The sequence below is a fragment of the Triplophysa dalaica genome, chromosome 8 (genome assembly GCF_015846415.1).
Source record: "Triplophysa dalaica isolate WHDGS20190420 chromosome 8, ASM1584641v1, whole genome shotgun sequence".
Classification (NCBI taxonomy): Eukaryota; Metazoa; Chordata; class Actinopteri; order Cypriniformes; family Nemacheilidae; genus Triplophysa; species Triplophysa dalaica.
The window spans coordinates 9983435-9999168 of NC_079549.1; the positions used below are offsets into that span (position 1 = coordinate 9983435).

The following is a 15734-nucleotide window of genomic DNA, read 5'->3' on the forward strand; positions in this document are numbered from 1 at the left end:
ACCTTCATTTCCAGCCCTCCCTTCGCCAGATAAATGTCCTCTGAGGGGGAATTAAGCACTGTGAGATTGTATAATGTCCTTTAGCTGCATGCACCGCAAATCAGCCATGACTGTCCATTAACTCCCTACAGTATTAGCCCATATCCAGAGGATGATTCTTTCATTGAAGCTTTTACAGTAATAGCCCCGCGTTGGCTCACGGCTGGTTCATCAGTGCAATTGTGTGTGGTGTCTGGGCGTGGGGTTAATGGCTGTCCCGCTGTTTTAGCTGGGCCTGCTTCAGCCGTGGAGACTGACGATGAACTGTGTGGTGCACTGCCCCTTTAATTGCATCCTGTCTGACTGGTCATCATGGACGGAGTGTTCACACACCTGCGGTAGCAAAGGTGAGTCGCAGTATGTAATTAAACATATGACCAGTACCTTTTCTTAAAGGTATAGTTCACCTCAAAATAGAAGGGATAGTTTGTAGAATGTAGACTTCTACAGTATATGGAAAATACAGCAAAATTATTTAAAATATTTACTCTTGTGTTCTGGGTTGTATAATATAAGGATGAGAAAATGACAGGTTCATTGTTATGTGAACCAACATTTTAAATGAACGGGTGTCAAAGACAAACTTTTTAATAGTGCTGTGCAGGGATGACGTATTTGATGATGCACTGATTCCAACGACCAAAACCCCATACACTTTTGAAAGATCACAAAAAATAAATCTGTGATTAACAAAGATTCATGATATCAAGATAATTTTAACAGATTAACACAACATTTGCTATTTTAAAGGCCTAAATACAATCACCAGAAATTGAAAGCTAACATGAGGCTATAAACAGACTATGCTTTGGTCAATGGATATCAAAGTCACCACAAACAAGCCTTATTAAAAACATTTCCCTGATAGGTAATCACTCTGAGAATGAGTCTCCATGAGTGTCCATGAGTGTCCATGAGTGCCCATGTTGCATTATTTGTGAGATTTATATGTGCAATGATGTCTAACATCCCAGACAAATGAACAATTGCAATTTGTTGTAAGACACGATAAAGCTTTAAAATATCACGAGCGGGTTATACCTGGTGTGTTTTATGTCATAGATTAAAAAGTTTAAATATTTAGACTACTTATTTTAGGCACTTAGCCAAAAACCCATTCAGACAACCCATTGACTTTCTGGCAATGGAACCAGAAGTGCTTAAATGCTAACTAGCTCTGGAGTTTTGCATAGAAAAATGCGTCATCTCTGCACCACTCCATTCTGAGGACCCGTACAGGACCTTAGTGCCACATATATGTCAAAACATATTTTGCTGAATTCCAATTGACCTCAATTCCTTGTGTATAATAAGACCACCCATACGACAAATGAGCATTGTCACATACACACACATACGGTGTACAGTCTGTACACATAAATAAAACTAAAATGAGGTAAATATATTACAAGAAGTACAAAACATCTGAGAGAATGCTTCAGTTTTGAAGCAACCAGCAGAATTGTTAATAAGAAACATGCAAAGAAATCAGAATATTTAATGTGCTTGTTTTGTTGACACATTTTCATTCAGAGATAAACATTGGGCTTGCCCTGGGTTCAAGCCATCGGTTGACACCTATTTAGTTTGCAATCATTAACATGCAACGTTGGGATCCTTTTTTAATTATGGACATTTTGTCATGAATCCTATTTAGGGATCACCTTGCAGGTTAATGAGGATAAATTAACAAATTTGTGCTTTCCTGAACACACTGAGCTCTTAATCAGTTAAGAGAAATATACGTTTTTCCATTACTGCTCTCAAAATTGCCATTATTATAGGTATAGTTCACCCCAAAATAAAAAAATCTGTCACCATTTAGTCACCCTCATTCCATTCCAAACATGTACATTACTCTTCCATCAGTGGAACACAAAAGAAGATATTTTGAGAAATGTCTCAGAGGTTTTGTATCCATACAGTGAAAGTCAATGGGGGCCTACATTTTCTAGTTTTCTTGAAACTAACTTCTCTTGTGTTCTGCAGAAGAAAGAAAGTCATACAGGTGTAGTATGAGTAGCAGAGTAAATTATGAAGACTTTAGTGTGTTGGCCTGTTTGCTGTCAGTCTGACGGTGTAAAAGCGTTGCTTTCTGCAATATAAAATAGGCTCATTACTAATCTTATGCTCAGGATGGGTCCCTATGGTTCAAATGACCCACATTCTTACAAGTTCAGCTTGTTAGTCTCTTAATTAAACGTATTCAGCGATCTTCATTAATTTTCTTTCAGGCATCCATTTTCAGTTTACTTTATAAATCTAGAGGGAATTCTCAAGGCACACCAAAAAGGGAAACTCTCTCCGCTTTTTATTTGTAGTTACCGCATAGAAATAAATACAGGTTGTATCTAACCTGCGTCAAAAGGATGCTTTCTGCTGTGCAGCTTTCTGCTGTGCAGCCCGCCGGAGACAGAGATTGGGGTTCATTATGTGTTGTATGTATACAGTGTTTTATCTGTCTTTGAAATTCTGTCAGGAGACAGCTTCCCCCAGCCTACCATTCGAATCACTTTTTCTTCTTCAACGCTCTCTTTTCTTCCATCTCCCTGCAGGATCAAGTAGAGATATTTCCGCTGTCAAATCTCAGGCATTTACAGGGGCTTTATCATCTGGCCGCGATGCTTCTGTTTTAATGAATGGCGTGCTTGAAACTGCCAGCTGTAGAGGGTGCTCTTGAAGGCATCGCAACACGGATTTGATGAGCCGTTATGTTGCGCTGCCTGTGACTATTACTTCTTCCTTTCTCTATGCTAAATGTTTAATGCCGGACTGCAAGCGGAGCTCTTTAAAGTCCATCTCGCTGGAGTGGCGCTCAGTTCAGATCTACCGTCACCTTGTCAGTTCGGATGTGTTCTGATGAAAGCTCTGTCTTTCTCAGTCTCCAGTGATGGCTCCAATTGTACTCTTCCCAAACTGCTTTTCTTCTAGCCCTTGATAGAGGCCCACTCAAGCACATCATGGACACCACCCAGCCTGTTAAAGTCCCAACATGGGTTTTTCTTAAGGCTGTGATTCCTCCTAAAATGAGGAAAGTGAATGGTAGATGCTTTCAGTTTTGGATAGAGGATTGTGTCATAATTTCTGGTATTTATTCAACCTCATGTCATGATAAACTTGTTTGTGACTCATTTTTCTGTGGTACGCAAAAGAAGATATTTTGAGAAATGTGTCAGTGGTTCTGTGTCAAACAGTTTTGGAATGACATCAGGGTGAGTAAATGATGAAATCGTTTTTATTTTTGGGTGAATTATCTCATTAAGATTTTGTCAGAAAGAAAATCCAAGCAACTCAGGCTCATCTCTGCATTCAGATGAATGTTTCATCTACCCATGCATGTACAGTTTATAAATATTTTAACAGTATACATAATGCATTAATACACTACATTGTTCCTAGTCTCCAGAGAACACACTTAAATGCAACCTTTCTCTATTTTTAGATTTTATTCCTGCATCTGCTTTTTTCTATTGTACAGTCACAGATCTCTCTAAATATTGCAGGGGTGATGACCCGCTCTCGCACCGTGCTACAGCAAGCTCACGAGGAGGGACGCCCTTGCGCCTCCCAGCTCTCCCAGACCAAACCCTGTCCCATCAGCCCCTGCTACATATGGCTCCTGAGCGATTGGTCCCCCTGCAGAGTGGAGGTAGATTCAGTGGCATAATAAATGGATCTGCATGTATTCTGCGCTAACTGCATATTGCACACCACCAGACCTGAGGGCAATCAATCCCTGTTTTATTTAACCATGTGTGGCATGCAGACCAGGCTCTCTACATCATCACATATCGCTGGCACCACGTTGAAGTTCTTTAATTGAATTTTGTTGAAATTGCACGCGCAGATGCCAAGCGCATGTGGGAGAAGAGAACTTGGTGTCATTGAAACGTGAGGTATGAGAGGCTTATTAAAATCATGCAGGGATCTACAATCTTATCATTAGAGGAGGACTGTGGCAGAGTTCAGATTTTCATCTTCCTTTTGCTTATTTTCTTCTCTCTGTCATTTGTATCTGAAAGGGATTTTAATTGTATGTCTCTGGATTTCGGCTGTGTCCCCAGAGTCTCGCCATATTAAATATGAACAAAAGAGATGTTGCGTACTTTTAACACATGTTTTGGCGGATGGTGTGGAGGATTTTATATTTATAATTGTTAATATTCCAAAACGACTGTGATAATACTTCTTTCGTGTTTTTTTAATTTTATTAATATTCCATGTGCACCTCAGGTAAAGCACATATCTGAACGGATCTGATTTGCATATTTAAAATGCAAAGAAAAACCTATAGAGTATAAGGTTGAATATATTGTTCGTTTAAGCCAAAAACGATACAATAACTGTGTTAGCATCCACACCAGCGGACAATATTGTTCTGTGTATTTTTTAAGCTAGATTCCTTATCTTGAGGTTAACCCTCCTATTCTAGGCACATTTTAGCAATGATTTGAAGTGTGGCATTATATTAACCCAACAAATGTTTTAATATATATTATTACATGATACTCTCTGGAATACTTTAATCTTATTGGCCAGTCGCTACATTCCAAGGTATGATATTACAGGATTACAACCACTCAAAACTAATAACACATAGTAAGCTGTATGCTGCAAATCATTTTGACAGCCACAGTTTAAGCGAAAAGTTCATCTCAAAATCTAAATTGTGTTATTTTTTACTCACCCACATGATGTTCAACATGTTTTAAGACCTTCCGGCGTATTTTAGGTGACATCTGAGAGATTTCAAGGCCTCCTATATTATACCATGGTAAAAGTACTAAAGACAATGTTGAATTGGTCCATCCGCTCGATTGAAATTTTCATGAGGGGACTTAAACGCACACGCATTTGGTTTGTTCGGTTGGGCAAAAAAGTGCAAGTCTTCCTCAATATCGGAATCATCAGACATTTTGCGAAGATCAGCTTATACACAGCGTGCGTCTGCTTGTAAACACAGAGTTACATTACCGGGTCGTCAGTCAGAACGCCGGCGTCTGTCCCCACCGAAATGCACATTCATCAAAGTGCCCTTGTGAACGAGCACCATAGACTGACAAGACAGAGGAGAATATATTGATTAAAGTCCGTATTTTGGTTTGTTTTTCGCACATAAAGCCTTCTCTTCGCTTTGAAAAAATTCAATTGAGCCACTATGAGGGGATGGATCAATTTAAGGATGCCTTTAGCACTTTTCTGGACCTTGACCAAAACTATAACCATGATGTCTATGAGGAGGCCTGAAAATCTCTCAGATGTCACCTAAAATATCTTTATTGGTGTTCCGAAGATGCCCGGGGGTCTTAAAACGTGTTCAATATCATGTGGACGAGTAAAAAATAAACACAATTTTGATTTTGAGATGGACTTTCCTTTAATATTACACAAAAAAAGTAATATGAATATGTCCTTTAATAGTATATGATATTATAATTACAAATGATCAAACCAAACTGCATGTTCCTGGCATTTGAATGTTGTAATTTACCTTAAACTTGTTTCCCTCGTGGAAGGTCTCTAAAATATTCATATTTAATATTTAGTAACTTACTTATGAGATGAGTAGCCGTGTAATAAGTGGGATAATGTGCATACCCCGTCAATTACCGCAAGAATAAATCCTTTCAGTGTGATACAATCACACCGACTGTCTGTACGTTATCTCTTATATAAATTACTCAATTTTAAATTATGTTTGCTTTTATACTTAGACTGTACCTTCCTTTTAAATTAAATATTTGGACAAAGCAACCTTTTTTGTCATATATTTATGTTATCAGTAGTGATCAAGACTCAAGGATTAAAAATACAATCAGGAGACTTTTCAGAAGATTTCAGAAATTTGATACCAAACATAACGGGAAGGCTAAACGTTCTGGGGCGGTTTCCCGAACAAGGATTAGTTAAATCCAGGACTAGGCCTTAGTTAAATTTGGATATTTGAGTAGTGTTAAAAACATACTTTACAAAAAAACATAAGTGGAGTGCATCTTGAGACAAAATAATCACACTAATATATTTTAAGATATGTGAGTGTAATTTGATTTTATTTAACACGACTTATAAGCCCTGTCCTGGAAACCACCCCTCTGTGTATTGAGAGGTGAAACTTTCATTTTAAAAGCTGTAACTTTAAACCAAGTGTAAACCAAGATGCTTAAAATGTAGCGTTACAATATACTTGACATTTATTTATTTATTATGTAGCTGTTGTCTCCCTTAAAATAATTATGTTTGCAAAAACCAGTGGCTAATTTTCAGAAGCTACCTGCCTAACCAAACCCTCGGTTTAAACTTCAGCTGTCATTAGTTCAAAGTTCATCTAAAGTGATTCATTTCCATCTTGTCCTTCAGTCAGGGAAAGGTGTCACTGTAAGAAACTCCACTGCCTTCAGATGAATGTACTGTATCTGCTCTGTGTGGTGTTGTGCAGGGGGCAGAATGCGGAGAGGGCAGAAGGGAAAGGAACCTGACGTGTGTGGTGCATTGGACGGACTGGCCGGACAGCCCCCAACCTCATAAAGCTGTGGAGGACGAGAAGTGTGGAGACCGCGTGAGAAAGGAAAGCGAACAGGAACTTCTGCAGCCGTGTTCAGTCCCCTGTCCAGGTGTAGTGCTGCATCACCACACGTTCTGCAAAACAACTGCTTTTCATATGTGTTTTACACACATGCACGATATCTTGTTTATTATAACAAACTAAAAATTGCCACACCATTGTTTGGTAAAATAACCCAAGAATGCTTTATTGGCATGATTGCTGTGTGCATTTACAGTATTGCCATTTAACAGAAAGATCTCCTATTTTCACATTTTACCTTGAGACCACAGTATCATTGATGTACTGTACGTTAGCATTTCTCTGAAAATACAGTCCCCAGGTGAACAAGGTCCACATGGAAACTGAATGTGTAGAGGAAGAAAAATCAAAAGTGACAAGAGTCAAAGCGAGAAAGGTAGAAAAGAAACTGAGAGTCTGAAGATTGCGGGTGGCATATGGTGTGTGGCAGCGCTGCTGTATTGTATGTTTCAGCGGCTCCGGCGAGGGATGAAAATAGACTGGCTTCATGAAGATGATGGATAATGAGATGCCTGGGCGCACAGATTGTCTCTAATAGCCAGCCTGGCTGCAGAATCAAAAGGACGTCATGGCTGAGGTGCTAGCGTTAGCGCGCAGGTGGGGGACTGTCGCTGTGAAACGCTCCCTGCGCAGAGGGATTAGGAGGGCCAATGATGTATGACCTTCAGCTGAGGTAGCGCTAAATGTATCTGAAGAGTAGCGTAAGTCCTTTGATTCCATGACAGGAGAATAAGATCAATCTCAGAAGCCTTCATGAGCAGCTTAGAGGCAGATTGTTGTAAGATCTCTTTATTAGCACATGGCCGGAGTGCAGGTGTTGAAACTTTAAGAAGAGGTGAACCTTTGGGACATATTTGATGAATGCATGAGTCACAAGCCTGCCATAGGGTGAATCCCAGTTTGCATACTACATGTTCTATAAAGCATTGCAAAAAGTAAGGATTTTAGCAGATAAATGCAAAGGTCATTCAAGGTTTAAATTCATGAACTTTAAGCAGCAATAGTTTAAAGTCTTGTAGCTCATATCGCTAGCAGCATGTACTGATGATGTGAGGATTGTAGTGTCAACATTCACGTCGATAGGTAGGCTATAGGTTCAAAGCCATTTTATACTATCAGTCTAGACTGAATGTAGAAATTCTAAGCCCTCCATTATTTTACTTTATGTACCTTGTATCAGTGCTGCTGGAGTTGGTGAACGCCCCAGTCCACCCCAGTAGCTCTAATACTTAGTCAAAGTCTGTAAACTGTGATTCAATCATTTGTATTCGTTCTTATTCCTAATTTTAGCATTAATATGAGTCGCAGAATTAATATGTGTTGTTTATCATCTGCAGGAGACTGTCACCTTACCGATTGGTCGTTGTGGAGTTCCTGTCAGCTGACGTGTTTAGAAGGGCGGAGCTTCGAGACGGTGGGGCGTCAGGCACGCTCACGGGCCGTCGTTGTACAAGTGCTGGAGAATCAAGACAGCTGCCCTCCTCAGGTCTTTGAGACTCGTCCATGTAAAGGTACAAGCTGTAAAATAGTCATGATGTATGAACAATGTATACATAAACATACACTATGATTCAAACGTTTAGGGTCAATTGAATGAAAAGATTTTTTACTTTATAAACATTAATTTATAAGACGTATGCATACATTTCTGAAATTATTTTTTTTAACAAAAATATAACTGGGCAAGCAAATTGGTTTGTTTCAGTACAAAATAATAATTTCAATGAAAATGTTTTTGGAAATGCATGACATCCAATAAGAGCTCAGTACAGCTGGGAAATCCTTTAACACTGTTCAAAAAGCATCTCAGACTGATTCAAAAAAAGCTGGATGACAAAGGGGACTTTTATTAAGATGTCTTAGTTACACTTGTGTCATTTGGTAAGATTTGATTTAAAGAATTTAGATGCAAAAGCTTTGCAGGTGCCGTTAAAAATGTTCTATTAAACGTAGCATTATTATCAGGCTCTTATGTTTAGGTTCAGTGATTTCTCTTTAATGGAAATAAATATGTCCCCTTTGCCATTTAAGTAAAACAACGTTTAATATAAACATCAGAGCCTGATAAAAATTATAATTTTAGAAGAAAAATGTCAGACAGCACTTTAAAATGTCAGACAACAAGTCTTGAATTATTCTATAATGTGGAAAAATATTAAAAAGTGACCCTAAAAGTGACCCTGATACAAGACATTTTGCATTTTTCTACCATAATCCACATTTTTCATAAAAAAATAGTATTGTTAGCATTAGTTGTGCTGCATAGCAATTTAAGTACAAGTGTTGCTTCACAGTTTCCAAATGTTTTCATTTTCAAAGAAAACTCATAAATGTAGTATTTGTTTCACTTTATCTGTAAGCCTGTGGTACACATATCAAAATGTCCAAATACCATTTGATGTGCTTCAGTGGAAAAAAAATCTGGCCTTTTTTGAGCTGACATGTGTATTATAAAATTTGTAACTTTTCACAAAATACTTTTTATTTCTAGTTTTAAATAAAAACATAATTTCAGTCTTGCTGTCTCAGACCTTAAGACACCAGTCTGTATTCTGGAGGTTTTCTTAAAGTATACCCTTGGTAAATGCACTATGCATCGCACCCCCAAGCAAACGTCTGACTCTTGTCTACGTTTCGTCAAACACGCTTCCGGTTCAGTGTTCGTGTCGTCAGTGCAGCCACGCTAGCTTTAAAAGGCTAAGTGAGCGTGCATGTATAAACTTCGATCAGTATATAATTCTCAGGCTATTATCACACCTGACCGCTCAGTGCAAATCTAATGAATCTCTCTGTGACTCTCTGATGCCACAGGAGGGAAATGTCACAGTTACGAGTGGAGGACAAGTGCCTGGAATGAGAATGAAAGAGCAGTGTGGTGCCAGCGCTCTGATGGGGTCAATGTGACAGGTAGCCCACAGCTAACACCAAGACTGAGAGAATGACAAATATACTTTTGACTATTACTCACTACACTTACAAATACGTAATCAAACGTCACATCAGGACGCACACGCCTGGCCCGAAGTTACCTTCCGCTCTATTTGCTGATCGAGCTGGCAAGTGGCTAATAATATAATTATATTTATTTAATTTATATTCATATTCATATTTTATTGTACAATAATTGTATAAATAAACAATTTATTAAATTTGACTGTATAGTAATAAATAATTTGTTGAATGGGATCGTGTAAATTTAAGTTTAGCCAAGTAAGGCCCGATTCACATTTTGCGTCTTTTCCGCGCGCCTATGCGTTATTTAAATGAAACGTGCAGCAGGCGCTCCCAAATAGGGGGCAACGCAGATGCGAAGCGCATGCACTGCAGCACGCACATTGAGATTGAAAAAGTTCAACTTTTCGGAGTGCCTCGTGCACCGCGGGTCATTTAAAGAGAGAAAGTGGCATGGATTTAGAGGCGAAATATGAATCGGGCCTAACGGTTCTTCCAATGGTTACCCAAAATAATACTGGCTAGACATACTTTTAACCTCCTAGCTAATGTCACTAAATGTCTTTATCTTGTTATCAGAAATAATCTGATAGGACTCTATTCTTTCGTGATGTGTACCGGAAGTTAAATTTGGCCCACAAAAGCGTGCATGCGCAGTAACGTTTGTATTTGTTGTTGTTTTGAAACCGTCTATAAACCTCACATGATCTGAATCTATTATCTCCTGAATTGTACTATCACACAGAGGCAGAACTCTAAACACTCTAAAAACGTGCGTGTTAACCCTAAACAAAGAAAAACGGGGTGAAAATGTGTAGTTTGATTTTGACAGGCCTTGTCTGGGATGGTTTAATGTGGCATTTTTCTTTTCTCTCTCCCTCCGTTTCAAAGGAAGTCATCAATAAACCGGCGCTAGACCGAAGGCGCAATATAAACATTATAAAACATTGTTTCATTCCAGCGAAATAAATGCGCTCCAGATGGCGAGCTCGCCTTCACGTTCAGGGCGAGAATGAAAGCTTTGGGGTTGTGCGCAGTGCTGTAAATAACAGATAAAGGTGATCTTATCTGAGTTAGGAATCGTCTCTGGCAAATATTCGCTCGGAGAGGTAATCTCTTTCGCTTGAGAAAAGCCCGAGCCCGGAGTATTAGCTTCTGATGTTTTGACATGTAATTTTCCATTCCAAAATCACAATCTACACTGATTGATCAGAAGCTGTGATGCTTCCTTTAAGCCATTAATCAGGTGTGACAGCGCTTTTATCTGCCTATCAATAGGGAAATGGCAATAATTACCTCTTTCTTGTTTCCTGCCGGAAGGGGGCTGCTTTCCACAAAACCGGCCCACCACTGTGAGACATTGTCACCCTCCGTGCACCAAACCGTTCTCCCACTGCAAACAGGTAAACCGCCGGACCTCCCGTGTGCTACATACCGACACGTGTTAGAAATGTTTTTACAATGCACTTGCATCGTGTGAATGCCGGACAAAGGGCAGAAATTAAAACCAGTGACCTGTTTTTCAGTGTTATGACCTGAATAGCTGGATATTATTGTTATCATTATTGTTATCATTAGTGGCATTTCAGGCATGTGGACATTTGCATAATTGCTGCAAGAGCTAACTCGCAACACTGGACATTGACTGCCACTTGGAGTGCATTACGTGTTACTACAACCATACCATGTCTTAATGGGATAGTTCACTAAAAAATGAAATTCTGTCACCGACTATTCACCCTCATGTGATTCCAAACCTTCAGGACTTTCTTTCTTCTGCACAACACAAAATAAGATATTTTGAAGAACGTTGGTCACCGAACAACTCAGGCTCCCATTGACTTCCATTGTACGGCCACAAACCCACTGAGACATTTTTCTAAATATCACCTTTTGTGTTCCACAAAAGAAAGAGTCACATACAGGCTTTGGAGCACCAGAGGCAATAATGACAGATTTTTTTTGGCTGAATAATTCATTTAAGTGTATATTTTATGCATGTACTGTATATCTCTAAATATACCTCAGCATTGTCTTTATTGTTCCTGCCATTGTAAATCGCATTCGATGTCTCCTCCAGAGCGGTGTATGCGGCTGTGAGAGGGGTTACACCGAAGTCATGAACACACACGGGTTCCTGGATTACTGCACCAAGACCCCAGGGGCCGACAACAAGAAGGCGGACGTCAAGACCAGCTCGGGAAGATTAAAACCAGGAGGGACGACTCAGATCCAGGACTTCTTCGGCGAATGGTCTCTGCAGCCGCTCGGCCCAGGTATTTGAAATGCAGATGAAGATCAGGCTGATCTGGGTCGCTGGAGTCTTCAGATCTGTGCTAGCTTTGAGTTACTGCAAAATCACTGGACGCCTTTATGAGACCTCAGATACAGGCGGGTGTAGAAGTCTGTTTAATGTCTCAGTGTTTATGCCCTATTGGAGCCATGAGAAAAGCCGGATTGGACAGAGTCTCGTAACAGCGTGATTTGTATTGCCCATAACTTGACAGACAGTGTTTCTTTATTGCTGGCTGGAGGCCATTTCTGATTAGAACTGAATTTAGCGCTCTGTGGGACAACAGCTGTGTGATGTCAGGTTTCCACTACGTGTGGATTTCAGCCGCAAAATGTTTGGCCAAAATCCTGATGATTATTACAGGTATAGTTTACCTAAAATTCTTTCGTTGTTTACTAAACCTCATGACATTCTAAACCCGTATGACTTTGTATCTTTGGTAGAAAACAAAAGAATATTACATTAAATTAATTTTGGTTCATCAATTTTACCTTTTAATATTATAAATCTGCGTCAAATGATCTCTTAAACGTCATCGATATCATAATATACTTGTTATAATGTTCGGCAAGTTTATCAAGACATTATTTCCCTTAGAGTAGTTTTTGCATCATTCAGTATGTGAGTCTCAAAGGAATCAGGCCTTTTACAAGAAAATCTCTCTGTGCTCTTCATCAGACTGTCGTCTTCTGAGTCTTTTGTCTTGATTTTGTGTAAGAGATGAATCCTCGGCACATCATATATCACTTATGCAAGCCATGTGACACGCGCCTCATTCTTTCTTTTGAATTCATAGAGATGTGGAACACGGTGCAACAGCCTTTTTAAGCACAATGTCGTGAGCGGTAATGTGCCATCTGTTGCTGCAGCAACAGGCGACTGTGCAGTAACCACAGGCTGCTTTGAACAATGAAATGCTCCTGTGTATTTCTATGGTGACTGCACTTAAATATCAACCTGATTTACAAGGTTCAAGTAGCAGTAGCAACAGTAGAGTGTATCTTTAAAGGCACTGTCACATATACCAATATACCCACCGGCGATAGAAATAACTTAAAGTGAGTGAGTGTCTGTGTTTGTACAGGTTTATATATCATTATGGGGTTATCTATCAAATGTCACCACAAGGATGGCATAGGTCTGACTATATAGTGGAAACTGGCTAGTAGTAGATGGAAAATTGATTATTATACATACTAAATGATTTTTATATAAAAAAGAACAGTAACATTTAGTCATTATCACCCGTGACCCGAGGTAGTTCGGATAAGCGGTAGAAAATGGAATGGAATGTCTGTGTATTATTGTATTAATAAACACAAAATCATACACGTACATCTATATTTGTTTAGAAAATCTTTTCATGTATTTACCTATTTTTACCAATAACAGTAATTATGTATAAATGTTTATTAAGTTTTTATTTTTCTTAAATAAATGTTTTTTTATAAATACAAAATTAATATGCACAGTACACAGACATATATATGTAAACACAAACTTTTATTCTAAATGCGATTAATCAAGATGCATTAATAGAATAGAATACTGTGTGCGTGTGGTCATTAATCACTGTTTCTTGTTTTCCGGTTGCACAGATGGAAGAATAAAACTGTGGGTCTATGGGTTAACGGCTGGAGGATTCATTCTGATTTTATTCATAATTGCTGTGGCCTTTCTGTTTTGGTATGTTTGTTACTAAAGATTTAGAACACTTAAGATCAAATAAAACATATATTTTGTATAATTCTACTTTGTGCAACAGGTTACATTTATTTCAAATGTATTGCTCTTTTTGCTATAACACATTTCACAACTTTGTTTACAGTAAACACATAGTGGTACAGACAGTAGAGAAAAACAGGAAAACACATTTTCAATTTAATATACAGAAATATACAGAAAATAAAGGATTTTATACAGAAGTTGAAACAACTGCAGATTTTCTGCTGTCTGATAAAAGCCTTTTGTGACTCGCTGCTGTCATCAAGTGGTTTAATTTAGAACTACACCTTATTAATAGCAATGCAAGAGTTGAATTTGTTTTTCTCTTGATCTCCTCATTTCTATCACAGCAAACCAACCAAGCAAAGTAAAAGCACATCTCCACCACAAAAGCCCTTGACTCTGGCCTATGACGGAGATGTGGACATGTGATCGAGCGTCTGTACTTTCATAGCACAAATCAAACTACTTGTAACATTCAAAAATGTTCATCTCTCCAAGAAATACCGAAGAGGGATCCTCTTAAATAAACAGACAGACAAAATCTGCAGCACGTGCAAAACTTTGTGTGTCAGGGGGTGACCGCTTCGGATCAGCGATCACATGGAAAATCGTGACATTCAAGAGTACAAGACACAGCTGATACTCCACTGACCAGATGGAGGACTTTGACATTTCGTTCCTGTGTTTTTCTTACATGGGGAAGACGAGATGAAATAAACACAGAGGCCATCAGTCACATTCATAGCGGTCTGGAGGTGACTGTCGAACAGACAAGGAGAAAAGACTGATGTGTTATGCACTATATTAGTGCTTTTGTCATTCTGTAGTTTCCTGATTTGTGTTCAAACAGATTTTCTAGTGTTTTTTCATTGTGATGCACAGGACTGCTGTAAATGTTTTCATCGTTGAATGTCTCTGAACGTGTATGTTTGTGATTCGCACAGTAAACCAAAACACAGCTTATTTATACACACCATGAGGTCCAAGTGACCATTCCCTGTGGTTCCTCGGTCCGGCTCCGTTTGACCTTTAACCTCCTAGCAGCTGAAAAATGGATGAAGTCTGCTCTGAGACCGGCCGATAATGAACTGTGTCCCTGTGACGCACAGAAGGGTTTCCAAAGCGGCTTCCATCAAAGTCCTTCGGATAGAGGAGCTCATTTAGCACAGATACAGAGGACCAATGCGTTTGTTATGTCTGCATGAGCATTATACTGGAAGAGAGAATGAGAAGTTGTTATGAATGTTGTCATTTGCAGTAGAGAGTACAGGTGCATATTCTGTATTTTAATAATAGTGTTTGACATTTATTTAAGCTGGTTTTGCTTCATGGACTTGGTTCTTGCAGGCATAATGGGGGTGATTGTCGGTTTCATAACGTCTGAAGGTTTCTTTTACTCCTTGTATTGCGAATGTGAAAAACTATTTTTTTATCTCTGCGGTCTTCATTATAAGATGATAACACCTGACTTCACTACACGAGACCTCTAAATCATCTTTTTTGAAAGAATGTAGACTCTGTGATGTATGTGTCACATTACATACATGCACAATTTATTTATTTATTTTCTTCTTTAGGTGATACAGTTTCATCTTTCTTACCTAAGTTGTGTCATGAGAGAACCTTCTGTTATTCATATTATTTATAAGTGCAGACTGGCTAGACATCAACAACCGCTTCAGTCCTGTCTGTATGAGATTCATCTGAATGTTGCCTCTCTTACAATGATAAAATCAAAAGACTTCGGCATATTTCTAATCTACTCCACCATTGTGAAAACCTAAAATGTGTATAGCTAGTTTTTTTACCCTGCGGAGAAATGGCAATATATATCTGTGTTTATTTGAAATCCCAATTGTACGTGTGCATGCTAGATTGATTTTCTCATACACTGGATTATTCCAAAAGTGGCCTTGCATTTTTATGGGCATTTTTCTCCTAGTCAGCAGTGTGTTCTGTTTGATTTTTGTTTATTTATTTTCATTTTTATGTGCCACCCACTGACTTGTTTACATGGCTTCTTCTGATATGTTCAGTATGCACTATACTGTATACAGTTGCCTGTAAAAGACTGACTTTTACTTTACATGCTTCTTCCTGTTTTAATTGTGTGTACTTGAAGAGTTGAATGAAAATGCT

At 38.7% G+C, this 15734-nt stretch overlaps 1 protein-coding gene across 1 annotated transcript in view; it reads left to right on the forward strand.

Annotated features, from left to right (window-relative positions):
* thsd7ba (thrombospondin, type I, domain containing 7Ba) overlaps window positions 1-15734 on the forward strand; it is a 189456-nt gene extending 173722 nt beyond the window's left edge. The window contains exons 21-29 of the mRNA XM_056754951.1: window positions 269-386; window positions 3543-3688; window positions 6476-6650; window positions 7960-8133; window positions 9434-9529; window positions 10895-10977; window positions 11655-11850; window positions 13466-13553; window positions 13943-15734. Coding sequence (XP_056610929.1) covers window positions 269-386; window positions 3543-3688; window positions 6476-6650; window positions 7960-8133; window positions 9434-9529; window positions 10895-10977; window positions 11655-11850; window positions 13466-13553; window positions 13943-14024 — 1158 coding nt within the window. The 3' untranslated portion in view covers window positions 14025-15734. The remainder of the gene's footprint in view (window positions 1-268; window positions 387-3542; window positions 3689-6475; window positions 6651-7959; window positions 8134-9433; window positions 9530-10894; window positions 10978-11654; window positions 11851-13465; window positions 13554-13942) is intronic.